Genomic DNA, 20,304 nt, shown 5'->3' with positions numbered 1-20,304 from the left:
GAGAGTGCTGGCAACAATTCCTACTTCACCGGCGCTGAGCACTCAGTAAGTAGCTGCTATGGTTACCGCCACTGATGACAGTTACGATTGCTTGAGGACTCAAGACAGGGAGGGCGAACAGCTTTCACCCTGAGTTCGGACTGTGGCTGATGGGCAACGGCTGCCCAAGATGCTGTGCGGATGGATGCCAGTTCTGAGGCTGGGCCTGGGCTGGCAGATCAGTGCCTGATTGATTATTGATATCTGCATAGGCGCAGAGAGCAAGGCTCTGGAGGCCAGATAATGGCTCCCCTGGGCGTCAGGGCTTTGAGGGCTCAGAGCATCCCTGGGGCCACTCACCGTGATCATGACGGAGTTCCAGGTGGCGGAGAAGATGTCCGTGTCGTTGTTGCCCTGGTAGTGCTTGGTGAGCTCCTTGGTGAAGAATTCACGGGTGAGCTGGAGGCAGAGGGAGGGGCTGGACTGAGAGCCATGGCAGCTTGATACGGTGCCCCCTTCCCTGGCTTCTCCACTGATCTGCTCTGGGGGAGGGTGGGGGAAGGCCTCTGGGCCCTAGTGCCAGGGACCCTCCTTGTAAGCAGCTGACTTGGGGCGGGCCCTTGGGGCCCACCCCCTACCTCTAAGGACCTGTGGCCTCCCTGCATCATCAGATCCCCAGCATGAACGCGCAGACTACCCACACAGCCCTCAGCAAGCCACCGGGGAACCTCCACCAGTACTGCAGCTCTTTCCAGAGGGTGGCAGGTCCTCAGTTGGGGGCTCACCCCTCCTGCCGCTCCCTAACCCTGAGCTGTTCCTCACACAGAGCCGAGAGGATGCGCTGTGTCCTGGGCCCTGAAGAAGCCACTGTGTGTGCAGCAAGCCGTCTCTGCAGAGCCGCAGTTTCCAGAGACCCTTGGAAGTCATTGCTACCTTCAAAATACTCCTCGGAGGCCTGACCACCCTGCTCCCCTCTGCAGGGAAGGGTGGGGCCTTCGGTGGTTGGAGCCTCTGGGATAAGATGGTCTCTGGGGGTAAGTGGCCCAAACTGCATACTGCCAGGGCCTCATCCAGGAGGGCTCTGCCCTGTTCTCCTGCTTGGCACAGATTCTGCGTGGGGGCTGGGGGTGGGGTGGGGGGTGGGAAGCCTCTCCGACTATCCTTGGAATGACTACTGCTGGGCCAGTGCTGGGCAAGGCATAGAATGGAAGATTCTAGAGTCAGAGATGGGTTGCACCAGACACTTGGAAAGAGCGGAGACCCTTAAGGGCCCTCTGACTCTGACCTTCTGGAAAAGTCCTTGCAGGGACAGGCTCGCAGGTTTCTTTTGGGGCTGTGGGGCTTCACTGGGTGGGGTGGTGGGTTGTGATTGGAGCTGGAATGACTGGATGAGGGGACGCTGACTCTCTGAGACCCTCTGGGGATGGAGGGGCTGGCCATGAATGGGCCGGGGCACACAAGGCCAGGTACGTACATTTCCCCTGAAGATGAAGGCCAGGATGGCTGCTGAGAGCTCTGCCAAGAAGATGATCAGGATGAACAAGAAGAACTGCAGAGAGAAGCGGGCAGACTTGTGAGTCCCGAGGGCAGGTAGGAAGGGGACAGCTGACCTCTCTCTGAGGCACCCTTCCATCTGTCACACGATGGCGGCAGCGTACCGATTTCGTAAGACTGAGGAACTCAACTGCCATAAACCAGACATCTTTGATCATAAACACCCCAACAATCCATCTTTGGAGCCAACAAAGTTGTAATACAAATATGGAACAAATAATCATACAGATATGCCTTCTGTGCAAATGGCACCCTTTAGAGGCCCCTTGTGCAGTGGGTGCTCTGAGCAACCGTACTTGGCAGCCCTTGAAGAAGATCGATGTTGAAACTTGTTTGGACCTCCTCCAGGTGGACTGTCCAAGTAGTGGGAATCCTGAAGTCCCTGGGGATCCCTGGCTGGCTGTCCTCACCCCATCAGGCCCAGGCCACCTCTCCCTGCCTGGCTGCCTCTCATTCCCATGGGTAGTGGGGGAAGTGATGTTACTTTTCAGCTGCAATAAAGAAGCATGATCGGAGGGAAGGTGGTATGTCTATCAAAATCTGAAAACCCAGGGGCTGGGAGTCTGGAATCTAACAGAGCGCCCCTCTGTGCTACTCTCTGCATGTCTCTATGTTGCCCAAACTTACCACGACACCTCTTGCCTCGGGCACCTCACACGCTGAGCTCCCTGGAAGGCCCTGCCCTTGCTTGCCCACCAGCATCCTGTTTTCCAGACTCGGTTCCTGGCTCCCCCACATCCCAGGGCCCTGCAGAAGTGTGCACCGCAGCCGCTGCATCCCCGCCGGGTCACCACCATCAGCTGGGATCCAGTGGGCAGTGTTCTCGAAGCCCAGACAGCACCGGTGTTGGTATACGGCTCTCCGATGAGTAAATGAATCCATGAGTGACCAGCTCGCCATAATGACCTTGCCATCTGCTATCTCCAGGCCCGGGCCATCATGGGCACTGCTGTGGGTGGATGGTTGTGGGCAGAAAGAAGAGGAAGCGGCCGTGCCCTCATCACTCAGCGTTGTCCCCCTGCACTGGGACAATCCTGGAGCTGTCAGCCCACCTGGAGACCCCTAGCAGGGCCCTGAAGCCCCAGCCGCACATGCATACAGCGACCCCAGGACCTGCTCCCTTGCTCGGGTCACAGTCCTCCAAGCTTCCAGTGCGCACCGTGTGTGCCCAGGCTGGAAGGAAGCGAAGGGCCTGAGCTTGTCCTCAGCACTTCAGCACCGCCCCCCCATCCCCGCCCCGCCTCGCTTTGAAAGTCTTAAGACCTGGAGGCTTTTCTGGGCTCCAGGATTACATGGTGTTAGGATCCTCTGTTCTAGAATCAGAGGTCCCGCATTTATTTCCACTGTGCTGCTTGCCAGCTGGGCCAGCTCCGTCAGGTTCTACCGTGTCTGGGTTCCAGTTTCTCCATCAATAGAACAAGAGTGTTGATGGTCAGCAGCTGCTTTGCCAGGCTGCCCAGAGGCTTCAGTGAAATGACTCATGTAAGATCCATGCTTAGGTGTTAAGCGCTGCATGCCTGCGGGAGTGCGTGAGTGCTAAGTCACTTCAGTTGTGTCCGACTCTTTGGGACCCTGTGACCTGTAGCCCACCAGGCTCCTCTGTCCATGGGATTGTCTCCAGGCAAGAATACTGGACTGGGTTGTCACGCCCTCCTCCAGGGGATCTTCCTGACCGAGGGATTGAACCTGCGTGTCTTAAGTCTCCTGTGTTGGCAAGCGGGTTCTTTAACAGTAGTGCCACCCAGGAAGCCCCAAGCGCTGGATAGATGATAGTTGTCGTGCGTTTTCCAGAGACCACCCACGCCAGTGCTTGTCTCCAGGAAGGCCACGCTCGCGCTTGATTCTGAGCCACCATCTGAGCCTTCCTCACGCTGTGCACGGCGCTGCACCCGCATTATCTCACTGATGCGGTGCTAAGTCCCCTGGAAAGCGCACGCACGCTCCCAGAGTGATGAGCACGTGGAGTTCATGAGCTCCGTCTCATCCATAGTTTATAACTTCTAAGCCAAGATCGATAGGCAGAGACAGCTCGGTCACATCACTGGGGTGGAAACCATTTCCGAGGCTGCTCTTTATGCCAGCCTGAGGACTGCCAGCAACTCCACCGAGAGGGCAGAGGGCAGGGTGGGGCTCCATGGAGACCTTGTGAAACAGAACCAGATGACCATCTGTCACCAGCCAAATGGAGGTGCCAGGAGCCCTGCCAGGGCCCTTCACCTCTTAACCCAAGGACCAGCTCGTGGAAGTGGAGGGGGATGGGATGGGCACTTCGGCCAAGGGCAGGCTGCCCAGGGTACAGGACGTCTTCTGTCACTCTCCTTTCCGGGTGGGGAGCTCTACCTCCCAGCTTCAGCCCTAGGTCACCCCACACAGCTGACTGCAGCGAGGCTGACTGCAGGTCTGCTTCCCGACCTGTCGGAACCAGAGCCCCAGGTTTTAAGACTCGGCTGGCCTGCAGGGTCTCTTGTGGATCAACACCAATCCTTTTGTTTTCAACTTATCAAACGCTTATATGTGCCAGGAAAACAGTTAGGCAAGATGTACATTTTCTTATTGAATGCTGATCAAAATATTATGGCTGGAAAGGCCGTATTATTGTCTCCAGCTTACATGTGAGGAACCTGAAGTTCAGAGACCTTAAGTGATGGACCCCAGGTCACACAGCCGGGAAGTGGCATGGCAGGGATAAGAACCAGGCTTTGCTGACTGCAGAGGCCAGGCCCTGCCCCACGCCTCCTCTCTGTCCCTTCGGTCCAGGCCCGTGTACTGAGCACATGCTCTGTGCCAGGTACTGTGCTAGGTCGTCGTTGTCCAGTCGCTAAGTCGTGTCCAACTCTTCTGCAATCCCATGGACTGTAGCCCGCCAGGCTCCTCTGTCCCTGGGACTACCCAGGCAAGAATACTGGAGTGAGTTGCCATTTCCTTCTCCAGGGGATCTTCCTGATCCGGGGATCAAACCCTCATCTGCTGCCTTGGCAGGTGGATTCCTTATCACTCTGAGCCACCCAGGAAGCCCACTGCGCTAGGTACCGATAAACAAATACACACAAGGGCGATGTGATCCCCACTCTGGTGGAGTTTCCACTGAGCCAAGATTCATGGTCCATGAAATGAAATTCACGAGATGAAAAGCATAAGAGTCATGAGATGAGATGAAAAAACAAACCCGTAACTCATTGATGGGGAAAGCAGGTCTCCCCAGAGGAAGAGTGTCTGCAGATCTCCTGGCCACTGTTCCCGCCTGAAGCAGGGGCCCCCAAAAGCCTGGGCACGGAGCTGGTGACATGAGTGTAAGTCACCTGGAGGAAAGTGCAGGGCTGTGGGGCCAACATCAGTAACAAGGTCACTTCTGCCAGCATCTCCAGCATGAAAAATTGCCTCCGGCTTGACGAGATTACTACTGTTTATTTGAAGGGGGATCCCGCCTGGACCCAGCCACAGGGCTGATGCTTTCTGGGGCTCCCCCGAACCAGGGCCTTTCCCAGAGCGTGTTTCTCTTGAGTTATCTGACCTCATCCCATTTGCCTAAGGGCACACTTGCCAGTAATTCCTCAACATCAAATTTACAACGCTTTGCTTAGGATTAGGCGCTTAATAAAGGGGTAAAAACTGCTATTTTGCCTACTTGTGAGCATTTCCAGACTTTTCTAAGCCATCTGCCTACAATACATCTGCTTTTCGTTCTCATTTCTAATAATATTTACCAAATTTACGTACTTGATGTACAATTCAGCTCGTTTTATCGCTTTTAAATTCTACTCTTCCCTTTTTTCTGTTCTCTTTTCCAATTTAGCATGCCTTGGCTATAAAATATTTTTAAAATGTGAAGCTTTCAATAAATGGGTTAGAAACAGTCCTTGAACTGTTTATAGGTGAGCAGCTAGGCAAAAAGGGATGCCACAAAATGTCACCAATAGGCTGAAGTTGTCTTGTGGTCCATGAAAATGCTCTAGAATTGATCAACAGGACTGTTTGGAAAAAAATGTTTTAGAAAAGTAGGTCATTAGGTGACATTAGGGCCATGGCTCTTGGGCTAAGGGTCACCGGGGCCCCTCAGGGCTTAGCCTCCGAGCAGGGGCAGGGGTTGCCCAGTGATCTCCATCTCCAGGCCTCCTCTCTCTGTGGGGCTTTGAGCCCCAGTTCCAGAGGGGACTGAAGGCATTCTCTTGGCTTCTCCCAAGACTAGTCTTTGCTTCTTCCCCGAAGGGTGACGAGGCGGCTCAGGCTTCTTTAACGGCCAAGGATGGGTGAGACTCGGTGCTGGAACCACCCTGCACAGCTGAGTCCAGGTTGGAAAAAAAAAGTGGTTCTTCTTACTTTTCAGGTCATGAATCAATCTGAAAACCTTGCAGAAGCTGTGGGGGCTCCAGAAACACGCAAGCACGCACACCACACACACAGAACACACAGGTATAGGCACACACAGAGGCCCTGACATAATATTTTGCATATAATCTTGGTTGAGTTTTGAACCACTTGAGTGCACTCCAGGTGAGGAGCCTCTGGACCAGTCCCTCTGAGACAGCAGACCCGGGTCCAAGCGTCCCCTGCCTTTGATCTGCACGGTGACCTCGGGTTGTGTGCCTTAGGCTTGTGACAGAGAGGAGAGTGGAGGGGACTGGATGAGAGGGAAGGGGAGGAGGAGAGGGGAGGCAGGGGAAGTCAAGGAAGTGGGGGGAAGGGAGAGAGGGGCAGAGACAAGGGGGCGTCCAGGAGAAGGAGAAGGAAGGGCAGCAGGAACAGAAACCAAGGGATCAAGAGGAAGGCAGAGAGAGACGGGAGACAGAGGCGGAGGAAGAGCTAGAAAAGAAGGGGAGAAGCAGACACGATGAGACTGGAGGGAGACTACAGAGGAGGAGGCGGAGAGAGGGGAGACTTTAAGGTTTGGTGGGCAGACCGGCCACAACCAGGACTTAAGTCTGTCTCTGGGGAGAGCTGCAGCCAGTCCCCTCCTGGGTCTCAGCCTTCTCTCCTAGGCACTGGGGAGAGCGATGCCTCCTCCAGCTGGCAGGCTCTGAAGGAGCCACTTAACTGGAGAGGGCTTGTGAGGCCCCCAGGTTGCTCCTGGCCCAGAGCGCCAGCGTAGTTTCTATCTTGACTTCAGAGATGAGCCCGTTCATGCTGGATGAGCCCCAGACACCGAGGTGCAGGGTGGGCGGGTGATGGTGGGTTTGGTGTGTCCTGGGACCGTCCTCAGATCCTTTCAGAGTCCCAGGCTCCCCAAGCCCAGACCGCCGGCACCACTGGACACTGCACAGAGCTGTCCACCAGGGGGCGCTAGACGCCTTGCGAGGACGCATCGCTGACCGGCCCACGCCTCCCTATCACTTAACTCCTGACCCACCCGCCGGCTCGCTCGTGAGGCGAGTTTGCAAGTTGGCCCAGCTGCACAGCCAAGGTGGGCTGTTTTTAACTTCCCTTCCGGCAAGATTGCGCTCAACCCAGTTTTCCTAACCCTAAAGGCCCAGGACCTGGGAGGGGAGGAAGCCCCATCACCAAGGCCAGACAAGTAAGGAGAGAAAGGGCCACAGTCCATGTGAATACAGAGGGCCCGAGAAACGGAACATCCACTGCTGGTCTCGTTTGACTCCCGTCTACAGCCGTGTGAGTTGGCCTCTCACTTCACCAGCAGACGCTAAAGCTCAGAGAGGTTAAGAAACTAAACCAGAGTCACACTGTTTGTTATGAGACGGAGCAGGTCGCACACACAAACCCAGCTCATCCTCCTGGGCTCGCCCGCCCCTCCCCACCCCGCAAGACTATGGATGGTCACTCAGCCCTCGATGCACCTATAGCACGAGTGAATCACGTGGTCAGCAGGTCAAAGACCATTCATTTAATGAATAAAGGACCTACCGAGATCATATCACTTCCATTTTAGAAGGGGAAATGTGAAAGCTGAATGATTTATCCTATAGCGATCTTTGCTCTATTATCACGGAGTTGTATATTTGAGTTCTCAGAAGCAAGCAAGTCGAAAAGCATCATGAGTCAGTGCTCTCAGCTGACCCTGCTGTGGGGAAGCCTGGCCGTTCGGACCTGGAGGCCGAGGCCACCGTGCGCCTGGGGGCGGCTTACCCAGGCGGCAGGCAGGGGCCAGCATGGATGCATATGGCAAGGGTTGGTGGCTCTCCCGCTCCTGGAGGCCAGCCTACCTGGCTCAGACCCCAGTGTGAGTCCCCCCTAGTGTGGGTGCAGGGCTCTATCCACCCCCCTCCCCAGGGCACCCATGGGTGGGGTGGGGGATGGGATACTCACAAACAGCAGCAGACACTTGTTCTCCCGGACGGCCCCGCAGCAGCCCAGGAAGCCGAGCAGAAAAAGCAAGCCCCCCATGGCCAGGAGGATGTAGGCGCCCGTGATGAGCAGGGGGTTGGCGGCCACGATCTCCCGGAAGCCGGTGGGGTCCACCATGACCCAGATGCCGATGCCCAGCAAGCAGGCCCCGCCCAGCTGCTCCCCGGGGCCAGGCAGGAGCATGGGGAAGACACAGGGAGACATGGTGGTTAGACAACCCCCCACACACACCAGCTCCCTGCTCGAGGCCCTGGGGCAGAGGTGCCAAGTGAGCTGGGCAGAGACTCCCTCTGTGTTTTCCTCTGCTTTGAACTTCCCTCCTTAACTCTGACCTAGGGTGCATCACGCATCCTGCAGAGCCCATCTCTGACCAACACTCTACTTTGGGCTGCGAGGAACCATGTCCTGTAGAGTCTATCTGCCACGTTCATAGTCTCCTTAAGTGTTAGAGCCACTGGGCACTGAGGTCGTTCAGTCCAACCCTGATTCCACACTGAGCCCCAGAGGGGGCCAACAATCCGCCGAAGGTCACACAGTAGGTTCAAAGCAGAGCCAGGGCTGAGCCCCAGGTCCCCCTGACTCCAGCCCCAAGATGCTCCCCAAGTTCATGAATGTGCTCTGACGCCTATGCTGGGAAAACACAGACCGAAGCCATCCTGGTTGTTCGCACAGGAGCTCTCAGTCGAGGCGGGCTCCCCATTCTCAAATCCGCTCCTAGAAAGCCTTCTTGTTCATGACTTCCTCTCCACGGTCTGCCTCTCCATGCCTCACTTATCTCTGGAGACAAGCAGCTTAGTCCAGAGAAAGGGCTGTGCCATGCGTTCGCTGTGAGACCTTGGTCAAGTGCCTTAACCTCTCTGAGCCCTAGCTTCCTCATGGTTAGACAAAGATACCGTTTCCCACCTCCCAAGGACCTGAAGGTGCCTGGCAGGGTTCAACAGACATCATTCCATTGGTCTTGGGCACAGACCAGTCTTGGAAACAGATCTGTTGCAGGAGAAATCATCTGGCGTCATGGACTTTAAAGACTGGGAAGTGCTTGAAATCTCCGTGTGGTGGGAAGACCAGAGGAATGATGCAAAATGATGCAGAACTGCTGGCTCACAGACAGGGTCTGTAAGCGGGGGAAGAGCTGAATGGTTTGGGGCAAAAGATGGTCCTTTCGGATGCAGTGGGGGGAGGGGTGGGGCGCAGAGGCCCCGGGGGACCTGGGCGCAGCCAATGACAGAAGCAACATTTTGTCGTCTGCGGTGGCCTGCCTTTCTCCCTGGTTTCCCCCAAAACCTCCAGGAAAACCTGTGTCCCTTCCTCACAGCTGTTGGAGGTGTGGGAGTTTAACAGTTGCATGCTGAGTTCTGCTTCAAGGGGGGCTCAGGCACAGACTGAGTGGCCCAGGGTCATCCCAGTTGGAAGTTGGGTCTAGAATTCAAGTATGTGGAGTTGCCTGCTCTTCAGAATTAGGGGCAGGGGAAGGAAATCCAGGAAAGGTGCTGAAGTGTACACAGAATAGATGGAGACAGACAGACGGAGTCAGTCTTGACTGGAAGGGGCCTCTCCTTCCTAGTGACCCTGCCCTGGCGGACTTCAGTGGGTCTTTACTCAACCAGGTCTTGGCTGCACTAAGGTCAAAGGTTGAGGTGGGGTCACGTGATGAGTGTGGCTCTGCTCCCGGGAGAGGCCATAGGTCTGAGCAGAGCAGGTGGGCTGTGGCAGGGTGCCGGCCTGGCCCCCTGAGCCCTTGGGGACTCTGTCCTTTCATGTATAGAATCCATAAGTTGGATGGAGCCGATACATTCCAGGCACTTCCTAAACTAATCTTGCTTCCTTTTCAAAGAATCTGTTGAGGTGGAAGATTAAGGGATGACGATACTGAGGTTCAGGGAGGCGGTATGTATTGTAGATGACACAGTGGGTGAGGCGCAGAGTTGGGCTGTGAACCCAGGTGTCTCAGACCCAGAGAGGTTTCAGACTGCATCAGACTGCATCACATCCACTTCACTCCGCTGTCCACAACTGCTCAGGGGGTCAGGGCTTCATGGCGGCTCCTGCTACCTCTGATCATCTCCAGCTTCCCTTTCACCTGAACTCCCTAAGAGGGGTCAGACCCCAGGATAGTAGCCGGGGCTAAAGCCTCTGCCCCCTTTCTTTTAGAACAGCTGAACTATCCCGGGGCTGTGCAAAACGTCTCTCCTGTGATGGCAGGCTCTCCGAGTGGGGTGGGCACTACTCGGGGTCTCCCCACCACGAACCCCCAGCCAGGCAGGTAGGGCAGCTTCTAGCACTGGCCCCTGGACCTCAGCCCAACATGACTCTTCCCAAGCATCAGTCAGTTCTCCCCCACCCCGCAGAGGCCTGGGGAGAACCCTAGACACGTTCCAGGAATACTCACAAATATGAAGAAATTGAACACGAACATCAGATACTTCATGCAGCTCAGACAGTCGCCTTCCATGGTGATCCCGCTGCAAAACAGCAAGGCCCCTTCAGTCCTCTCACTGGGGGACCCCATCCAGAAAGAACCCTTGCCCGTCCTCTGACTCCTCTCCCTCGGGGTGTCCCAGCGGCCAGTCTGCCTCTGGAGCCAATAGGGGAAGAGAACAGTTGATCACAGTTTCCTCATCACAGGGCTTTGTCCTGGGGGCTGGAGTTAGGAATGAGGACTTGTGACCCAGCCAGCCTGGGTTTTCTACCATTCATGTGCTGCGTGGTCTCAGGCAAACGGGGGCTTCCCAGGTGGCGCTAGTGGTAAAGAACCCGCCTGCCAATGCAGGAGACATAAGAGATGCGGGTTCAGTCCCTGGGTCGGGAAGATCCCCTGGAGGAGGGCAGGGCAACCCACTCCAGTATTCTTGGTGGAGAATCCCATGGACAGAGGAGCCTGGCAGACTATGGTGCATAGAGTTGCAAAGAGTCAGACATGACTGCAGCGACTTAGCACGCACGCATTCACTCAGGCAGATGACGTCACCTCTCTCAGTCCTGTTTGCTCCAAGTTGAAAAGGGAGATTAAAAACAGAAGCTTCCTCCCCAGCGGTTTTGGGAGGATTAACTGGAATAATGCATAAACATGCTTAGCACCACGGGGCGGATGCTCAGAGGTATGACGTCATGATGTTACTTGATTGCAGGCGTGAGCCTTCCGTTTGATAGATGAGAAACTAAGGCTCAGAGCCATGAGGGACTTGCGGAGGTCATGGAGCAGGAGCAGGACCCAGGCCTGACAAACTTCCTGCCACCCCACATGCCCTCTGACCAGAAGGCCCTGCCCCCGGGGGGAAGCGGTGTTACAGGGAATGAGCTGCTGGCGCTTCCTGGGGCCTTAAGCCCCCAGACGCTCCCCCCACCCTGACCACCTCCATCATGAGACCTACAGCATCCCACCTCCCCCTGGAGCCTCCCTGGGCCCTATGGACTCGTCAGCACGTCCATGGTAGCCGGATGGACCACTGAATACAATTCTATTCTGCCAGCATTTTTTGTGCAACGACTTGATGCCAGGCACTGCAGCTTGAAAACCAGCCTTCCCCTGTGCCCGGGGGAAGCAGATGGCATCTGCTGTTACAAGTCAGCCTTCAAGGTGCACATAAGTCATGGTCCTGTGCAGTACACCATATTCAGTATTCCCAAGCTTTCTTTCTGACAGCCCTGGGCAGAGGACGGCAGGCCCAGGAGGATCCTTGTTCCAGGCCCTGTCCTTCCAGCAGCCAGCAGAAGGCTGAGATGCAGTGGGGACCTGTGGGTATGGCAGGCCTGTGTAGCTAGCATCTCTAGGTCCATGCCATGCCCATCAGTTGTTAAACCATCATCCCTGGCAATTGATCATCCTTTTCTCTTGCATCATCTCCAAGCCCAGGCTCTCTACCTCCAGAACAGGTCCCCAGACCAAGCCAGCCACCCTCGTCCAGCTCCTCCATCTCTGACCTTCTAGAAGCAGCATCTAACCTACATCTAAACACGACAGTTCCAAGCAGGGTCTCTGAAGCCAGACATACCTGGGCTCCGACCCTGGCTCTTCACACCTCTCTACCTCTGTGTCTGGTAAATGATGGAACCTCTTAGAGCCTCAGTTTCTTCATCCATGTAAGTGGGTATTTAGGACCTACATCATGGCATGTCGTGAGGATTAAATGAGACATCCTACTTCAGGGCTCCCCACAGAACCTGCTTCAGCGAGGGGTGGACAGCTCTTACCAGGAACACACCTAACTTGACAGTCACAGGTGACTCACTGGGCTCTTGTGGCCCATGAGATCAGCACCCCAGGATAATGACCTGCACCCCAGGCACTGCATGCTGACCCCTCTCCCTTGGGCACTTGGCCGATGCAACTCCACACATCTGCTGAGACCCCGTGCTCCTTGGACAGGGGGAAGAAGACAGGAAAGAGCAGTCACTGAGGACAGAGTCCTTGCCAGCCACACGCCAGCTCCAGGAAGTGACTGCCCTGAATCTTTCAACAGTGTCATGGGCAGGAAGCACCGTGTTCGTTTCAGAGGTGAGGACACTGAGGCTCAGGGCAGCGAGGTGGCCTCAACCTCCTGGAGCTTGTGAGTGGGCCCCTCATCCCACTCCACATCCTGCGCTCTCCCTGTCCCAGGGGCTGGTGATCGGGCACACAGAAGGGCAGAAGGAGCCCTGGACTGGGAGCCGGGAGCCCCAAGCTCCAGCTCTGCAAGTCACTTCTCTCCACCTCAGCGTCTCCATCTGCAAAATGATGGAGAAGGAGTTTGACGGCCTGTGAGCTCCTGCCATCAGGTTCTGACTTGGACGGGCCTTTGGAGGGCAGGAGGGACCGCCCCTGTGAGATGCTGAGAGAGTCTGCAGGAGGCAGGGCTCTGGGGCCCCGTCCTCTGCCCACCCAGGCAAAGCCTAGTCCCCAGGGTCGGATCTGGCTTCAGCTGGCTCTGACTGTTTAGCAATTAAGGTGCATAATAAACATAGCAGCTCATAAACGGGCTACCTGTATTTATTATGTATCATGTTCATTAGAGATTACATCTAATGAGCAGCTTGTGGAGTGCTGGGCTCCCAGACGAATGCAATAAAAGAAGACGTGTCTCCTGGGAAGAGCCTCTGACCAAGGTGAGGAAGGTAGAGGGAGAGATGATGTGAGATGGAGGGTGGATGGAGGCGGGGGCGCCTGGGCCCAGCTCCAGGGCAGGGAACCGAGTGGACAGAGGGCTTGGGAGCCTGACGGAGGACCACGTCCCAGCTCGGCCAGGCCCAGCTGGTGGCCTCGAGCAAGTTCTTGTACTGCGTGCATCTGCGTTTCCTCGGCTTTAAAATTAGTATAAAAATAATGCCTTCCTCATAATGCATGGAAAATACAGACCACAGAGCTTGGTGCAGGTAGACGGTAACAGCGCAGTGAGCAACATCCGGCTCCCCTGGAGTCTTACTATGTGCCAAGGAACATGCACAGCCTCATTTAGTCTTCCTAAACCTCCTGGAGGTAGGCAGTGTCATTGCCCTTGCTTCAGGTGAGGGAATTACGCCTCCGAGGAGTCACTTGTCTAAGGTCGCACAGCATGGAAATGCCTGAGCCAGGGTTTGAACCAGGTCTGTCTTAATCTAGAACCACAGCTCTTTTTTTTTTTTTAAGTTAATTTTTATTTATTTGGCTGTGCCAGGTTCTAGTTGCAGCACGTGGTATCTTTTAGTCTCGGCATGCAGACTCTCAGCTGTGGTGTGTGGAATCTAGTTCCCTGACCGGGGATTGAACCCGGGCCCCCTGCATTGGGAACATGAAGTCCCAGTTACTGGACGACCAGGAAAGTCCCTGGAACCACAGCTTTTAATCCTAGTTTTCAATGAATGCTAATCCCCTTGCCACATTCATCCATTTTTCTCCCAAATTCAGGCCTGTCTTCACACCTCCTCTGCCCAAGTACTCAGTCATGTCCAACTCTTTTGCGACCCCATGGACTTTGGCCTGCCAGGCTCCTCTGTCCATGAGATTTCCCAGGCAAAAATACTGCAGCGGGTTGTCATTTTATACGCCAGGCAATCTTCCTGACCCAGGGATCGAACCCGTGTCTCTTGTGGTTCTCACACTGGGTTCCTCTAGGCTAGCAATCTCCTAGAGCCATTTTCAGGATTTTAGGTAACATCTCAGAAATCATCCCCTCAGCACCAGCTAACTCATGGGGCAAGTGTCTGGTTTTGGAGCAATTCAACCACCCAGGCTGGGAACCCTATTTCTCAGCTTGTTCAGAAGTCCTATGTACCAGGTACATATGAGGCCACAGTTCAGAAGAAACATACTTGGTAAATGATGACTTGGTAAAGGCAGTGCTGTTTGGCCAAAAAAGTCCTTTGAATCTTGGGGCCCAGAAAGATGAAATGCAAGAGTCAGCATCACAGGTAAACTTGACCTTGCGTGTGCGTGGTCAGTTGTTTGGTTGTGTCCAACTCTTCGCGACCCCATGGACTGTAGCCCACCAGGCTCCTCTGTCCATGGAATTTTCCAGGCAAGAATACTGGTGTGGGTTGCTATTGCCTTCTCCAGGGGATCTTCCTGACCCAGGGATCGAGCCTGCATCTCTCATGTCTCCTGCATTTTGTGCTTAGTCGCTCAGTCGTGTCTGACCCTTTGCCACCAGGCTTCTCTGTCCCTGGGAGTCCCCAGGCAAGAACACTGGCGTGGGTTGCCATTTCCTACTCCAATCTCCTGCATTGGTCTCCTGCGTTGGTAGGCGGATTCTTTACCACTGCACCATTCATGAACTCAAGTCTCACAGGTGCTGGGAAGGCAGTTGAGGTGCTGTGGACCTGGCTGCCCTTCCACGAGGGTGCCTGCCCCAGGGTGAGCCTGAGTGGGAGCTGTGGACTTGCTGCCATGGGTCTCATAGTCTCAAGGCTCTTGTGCCTGTCACAGCGCCTCCTGCTCCGGGACACTGAGGCTTCCCGGCTCGTGCAACTGGCTGTTTCATGCATGACAAAGCCAAACGTGGAACTATAATGTGACACTTCTGTCTGTGTAATAACTGATTTAGAGTCCAGCCCTGGCATAACTTACGTCACCGTGGAAATGGGAAAACAGACTGCAAAAGGGAAAGGAGGTGTAGCCAAGTTACAAAACCAATTAGTGAGGGGTCTAGGCCTGGAGACCTGTTTCTTAAAGCCTAGGCCAGTGCCTGTGGCTCTTCTCCATTTTACTTATTTCTTTTGGTGGCACACACCTGCCCGTATTAGAATGTTCCCAGCGTCCAGAGCAGTGTCTGGCGTGTGTTAAGTCCTCAATTTCTCTGGATGAAGGAATGAATGGAGAGTGGGAAAAGAGAAAACAGACAGAGAGAACAACAGAAACTCAGTAAATCAGAGAGATCGGCAAAGCCAGGAAGAGAGGGGAAGATGGAGAAAGACAAGGTGAGGTACGGGGAACGAGAGACGGCAGGAAGGGGTCCAGGAAAGGGCAGACTGAGAGCTTATGGGGAGACGGGGTGGAGTCAGGGATACAGCAGGTGCAGGGAGAGGGCACGGGGAGCAGTTACTGACTTGTCACCTGGACAGTTCTTCCGACGTCAGCAGGACAGCGTCTCCTGGTCAGTCTCCCTTATTGGCCCAGCTTGTCCTGTAAGAGAAAATACTCAATTACTCTAGAAATAAGGAGCAGCCACTTTTGAGAAGCTGCACATAAACACCTGCCTGCCCTTCAGACACACACATTCAGGGCAAGTGCCTTGCTGATCTGGGCCCATTAGTGCTGATGAAAAGCTCTCGGCACCTGGGGCCCTGCAGCTGGGGAGGCCCGCACGCCGCGCCCACCTTCTGCCCGCATGGCAGCTGCCAGGTGCCCTCGCTGGGGCTGCGAGGGGAACCTCATCTCCAAGAGACTCGCAGTTCCTGGCATAGGCTTCATCCCTGCTGACACACTGCTGCACGCGGCGGATGAACCGGGAGGAGGGGTGGGGGTCCCATACCCTGGGATGCCACCTGGCTGCTCCCTGGGCGTCTGCAGTGATGCCCCAGCAGAGAGAGAGAGAGCCAGCCGGGCCCTGTAAATCCAACACCCTCCCCAGAAACCCTGACTCCCAGGGGGAGAGAAATTTGATGCTGGAAAGGGTTCCTTATCTTTGCCTAAGGATTTGCCAGAAGGCTCCTTTAGCTTGCCAGCTCCCAGCAGTGGAAATGAGGGCGTGGTTTCAGCAGTCACGGGGGCCCATACGGAGACTCCTGGCCGATCACACGTGTGGGGAATTCCACAGCTGCTCCTGCTCAAACACTGGGCTGGAGGACACTGCCAGGGAAAATCAAGGCCTGGGGTGCTTGGGCTGCACGGGCATCCCCGTGGGCAGGAAGCGGGGATTTCTGGGCTTCGGGTACCAGTTCAGATTCCTTTCCAGTCTCATCAGTGGTGGCGGGGGTTGGGCTGTAGACAAGATTCCTCTCTGTCCGTCCATCCATCCATCCATCCATATACTAGGTTGGCCATAAGATGTTATGGAAAAACCTGGATGAACTTTTTGGCCAACACAACACATCCCTTCCTCTCTCTTTCCATTTATCCCTCCCTCCATCCATCCACCCATCTACTCTGCGCTGGGTGCTGTGTTAGGGAATAGAGATGCAAATAAGCATGAACTCACACTTGGGTGGTGGTCAGGGTAGGAGATTGGAGGGGGCAAGGGAAGGGCTGACAATAGGGCTGGGGACCACAGGAAGGAGGACAAACTCCCCTGGGGTAACTCCACTGGGGGCAGTTGGGGAGCCTTTAGTTGGGAAGGGGATGGTGCAGGGGAGTAGGTTGGGAGGGAGTGTAGAGGTGGCGATGGGCAGATGGGAAGGAAGGCAGCAAAAGGGGCCTCCCTCCTGGAGCTCTCGGAGGCCCTGGGAGCTGGTACTCTGCCCTAAACATAAACGTGTGGAAAGTTCTTCAGCCACCTTCCTTGGTATCTGCTGTATGGCTTTGGGCTACACGGTTACATGCATGAGCTCATTAGATGCCAAGAACAAGCCTAGGAAGTAGATATCTTAACATCGCCCTCATTTTAAACGGAAACTGAGACCTGGAGAAGGAAGCGACTTGTCCAGCATCACACAGCTAGTAAGTTACGGACCAGGGATCCACACCCAGGAATCAGAATCAAAACTAGCCTTCATGGACAGGGCTGTACATCCACCCATGTGATTATGGTGAGTCCTCATGACAGCCTTGGAAGGTGGATTATTGCCCCATTTTATAGAAGGAAGTTGAGCCTTAGAAATTTAAGTGGCGAAGCTGAGTATCCTCCTGAGATTTCTAGGCTCTTTCTCCTAGAAACTCCAGGCAAGATGTTAGAAAAGCTGTGTTGGGGGCAGGAGTTGGGAAGAGGCCAGAAACCAGCCCCATCTGAGCAGTGAGGGGTCCCCTGAGATTGGCCCTGGGGGTGTGGGGAAGGGAGGACATTGTCACTACCAGGTAGGAGCCTGCTACCCAGGTGGACATCTGCGGTGAGAAACCCCCGGGTCTAGGCAGGGGCCAAGGACGTTTGGGCTGGAACTCTGTCCCTGGGTGGCTTACTGGGCAAGATGAAGCCAACTTCAGTTCCCCTTAAAACTCAGGTTTCTGCAGCCTTAAGAAGGGGAGCTCTAAAGTCTAGTTCAGGGGTTGCATCCCACGCCTGACCTCAGGGCTCAGGGAAGCAGAAATGGGTCATAGTTTTCTCTTATCCCTGTCCTTCCCCTGCCCCATCCCAGCCTGTGTGCCAATATCACCGTTTTCTGCCCAGCATCTCAGGCTGGTGGTTGTTCTGGCTGTGATGTGACCCACCTTCCTCTGGACACTGAGGCTGGGAGGAAGGCCTGGGTGATGCAGAAGGCACCCCCCACCCCAGGGGCAGGGAGGAGGTGTTGATCTCTGCATGCATCTCTGACATCTCCTGCCCTCCTCTTTGCCAGGATGCCCCCTCCCCAGCTGTTTTCTGACACAGTGGAGATCTGCTCTAAGGGGAAAGGATGGCCTGGGAGAGGCCCGCCCCGCTCAGCCATCACCGCTGCTCTGCATAGCCTGGGACGGCCCCTGCCTCGGCCAGCTCCCTGGAGGCCTTCGGAAAGGCACTGCCCTCCCTGAGATGCTGGGTTCTCCTCTGAAAACTGTGATTCTCAACTTTGAAGCCGGAGGTGGTTGTAAGAATTTGTGCAGTGAAGCACATGGAATGAAGTGATATGACATGAAAACACGTGGAGAACCGCAAAGCCCTGCTCCCAGGAGGAGTTATTATCAGCATTCTCATATATTGAAAATAGGTGGATGCCCAGACCGTGTTCGCCAGTTATCCATGGAGGTAGGTGTGGGGCAGACCATGGACATCTGGCTTGGTCAGGAGGGATATATATATATATATCTTTCCTCTTAGTGGCCCCAAAGTCAACTTTGTTGCTCCAATTTTGTGGTAACTGAACCTCATAATAACTGGTAGTATTGAGCATTTACCATGTATCAGACTCTGCTAAGCATTTCTCCCACATTCTTTTATTCAATCTTCATATAGGAGGTGGGTATCATTGTTAACCCATTTTACAGATGAGGAAACTGAGGCTCAGAGGATATAATTAACTGGCCTGGAATTTTAATCACATGTTTAGTAAGACTTGGCTATGAGTCAAGCCTAAGTCTGCTAGACTCCAAACCAGAGCTTCCGATAAGGTCCATGGAGTTGGCTTGCCAGAAAGAAGGAGTGCGATGCCTCTGTCTCCAAAGTTTCTAGCCCAGTGCCGTCAGCCCAGAGTCAGGCAACCAGGCGAGCGCATCCCAGGGACCGGCTAGCATCCTCCCCCGTGCCAGCTGCAGGCCTCTGGGGGATGACCCTGTGCTGCCATCCTGTGACAGATGGGAGCCCCGAGGCCCAGAGAGGGGCAGACGCGGGGCGAGGTCATGCAGCACTGCTGTGTTCTCCTCTGCAGGCGCCGGCCTGGGCCAGACAGCTTTATTCATCTTCCCGCTCCCACTGCCCCGAGACGGCCACTCAGTTCCATCTGCACGGAGCAGGCCCAGGAGCGGTTCTTTGATGAAGAAGAACAGCTCAGTTCATAAATCACTCCTTTTATTTTCACCGCCTCTAGCCCCCCGGGCGTGCTTTCTGGAGAGAGGGAAAAGAAAGCATGTGGACAGACAGGGCAAAACCCGCATCGGAGCAAGCAAAGGTAGGTCTGCTTTGGGCTGGTGGGAGCCAAGAAGCGTCTTGTATTCACTCCTGCCAGGTGAGGGCCTGTGGTGCCGGGTGGAGCCTCTGGGAGTCCCAGGGGACCAGCCTCACCTGGGTCTCAACCAGTGCCCTTGCCTCCAGCAAGCTGGGAGGCCTGGACCAGCCTCCTCATCACCTGAGCCTCCATGGATGGCTTCACCTCTGAGACGGGCATTCTCACACCTAACTCCCAGGCTCAGTGCGTGGATTCAAAGAGATAGTGTCGGTAAAAGCATTTTAGCGTTCCTTCCTTCCTGTGTGTTTATGCCAGCACTGGGCTGGGTCCAAGACACAGAGGCCAGCAGCTTCCCTCCTGCAAGGACTCGAGTCTACTGAGAATTAATAACCTGGTACTCAGAACTGTTAACAGCCACAGGGACCACGAGCATGCCGGGTAGGAAGGGAAACTAGCACTGACTGACTGCCTTAGGGGTGACAGGGGGTGTGACAGGGGCAGCCTGGAAGCCTGGGGGCCCTGTGTGTGGGGAGCACACACGTTTTTGTTGGCAGGGACCAACATTTTTGAGCCTCTGCAGGGTATTGCGTCCTGGGCATTCACCTATAATGAGTGACCTTACTTGATCCTCCAAAGAGATCTGCAAATTAGATGAATTGCCATTGTTCCCTTTTACAGAAGAGGAAACTAAGGCCCCAGGGGGCTTGAAAACCCTTAGAGCCAGAACTGACTCAAGTCTGCCTGACTCTAGGACCCCTGTGTTCCTTCTTCAGGACATGGGACTCAGGCTTAGGGGAAAAAAAAAGGAAGGCAGTATTTCCCTGGCAGTCCAATCCCTTCGGGCCACAGGTTCGATCCCTGGTTAGGGAACGAGAGCCCATGTGCTGAGTCGTCTGGCCAAAAAAGAAAAAAACAAACGTAAGGACTTGGGGCTGAGACTTGCTGGAATAACAATGATGCTTGTCATCAGGTTCCAAGCCGAGGGGGGAGGAACTTATTTGCTCACTGGTGGTGCTTGCTGTGCTTCATCTCTAGACAGACAGTCTCATAAGCAATTGGCCCCAAATCCTGGCGTACTTGGTGAATGGCACAGACATGGGGACATGGACACAGCTGATGGGGGGTAACATCTAATTAGGCTCCTGGAGGCAGAGCCTGTGGTGGATGTAGCAGATCCTGAGTGACAGCCTTCCCCGGCCTGCACTCACTGACTCTTGAATGCTGAGGAAGCAGAGTGGCTGCAGCATCTTGGAGAGCACAGTCTCTGATCTGGGAGCTGAACCAGCTCTGGGCACTCTGTGTTCCTGCCACGAGCCCTCTGCTCTGCCTTCGGAGGATCTTCAGAGAAGGAAG

The 20,304-nt window shown here is 54.9% G+C and overlaps 1 protein-coding gene across 22 annotated transcripts in view; it reads right to left on the bottom strand.

The window, feature by feature from the left end:
• TSPAN18 (tetraspanin 18) overlaps positions 1-20,304 on the bottom strand; it is a 214,777-nt gene that overhangs the window by 24,534 nt on the left and 169,939 nt on the right. For 11 of the 22 annotated variants that reach the window (XM_086341262.1, XM_086341264.1, XM_086341259.1 and 8 more), the window contains 5 exons: positions 15,328-15,403; positions 10,220-10,292; positions 7,792-7,986; positions 1,454-1,528; positions 340-438 (listed from right to left, as the gene is read on the bottom strand). In XM_086341262.1, coding sequence (XP_086197388.1) covers positions 340-438; positions 1,454-1,528; positions 7,792-7,986; positions 10,220-10,282 — 432 coding nt within the window. In that variant the 5' untranslated portion in view covers positions 10,283-10,292; positions 15,328-15,403. Of the gene's footprint in view, positions 1-339; positions 439-1,453; positions 1,529-7,791; positions 7,987-10,219; positions 10,406-15,327; positions 15,404-20,304 lie in introns of all 22 variants that reach the window. The other 11 variants (XM_086341265.1, XM_086341273.1, XM_086341271.1 and 8 more) reach the window with 2 other exon arrangements.

Source organism: Bos grunniens, chromosome 15, assembly GCF_055505025.1.
Source record: "Bos grunniens cultivar Pamir isolate PY7600 chromosome 15, Bosgru_T2T1.0, whole genome shotgun sequence".
Taxonomy (NCBI): Eukaryota; Metazoa; Chordata; class Mammalia; order Artiodactyla; family Bovidae; genus Bos; species Bos grunniens.
The sequence above is the reverse complement of the archived record's forward strand: the minus strand, read 5'-3'. Positions and strand labels throughout refer to the sequence as shown.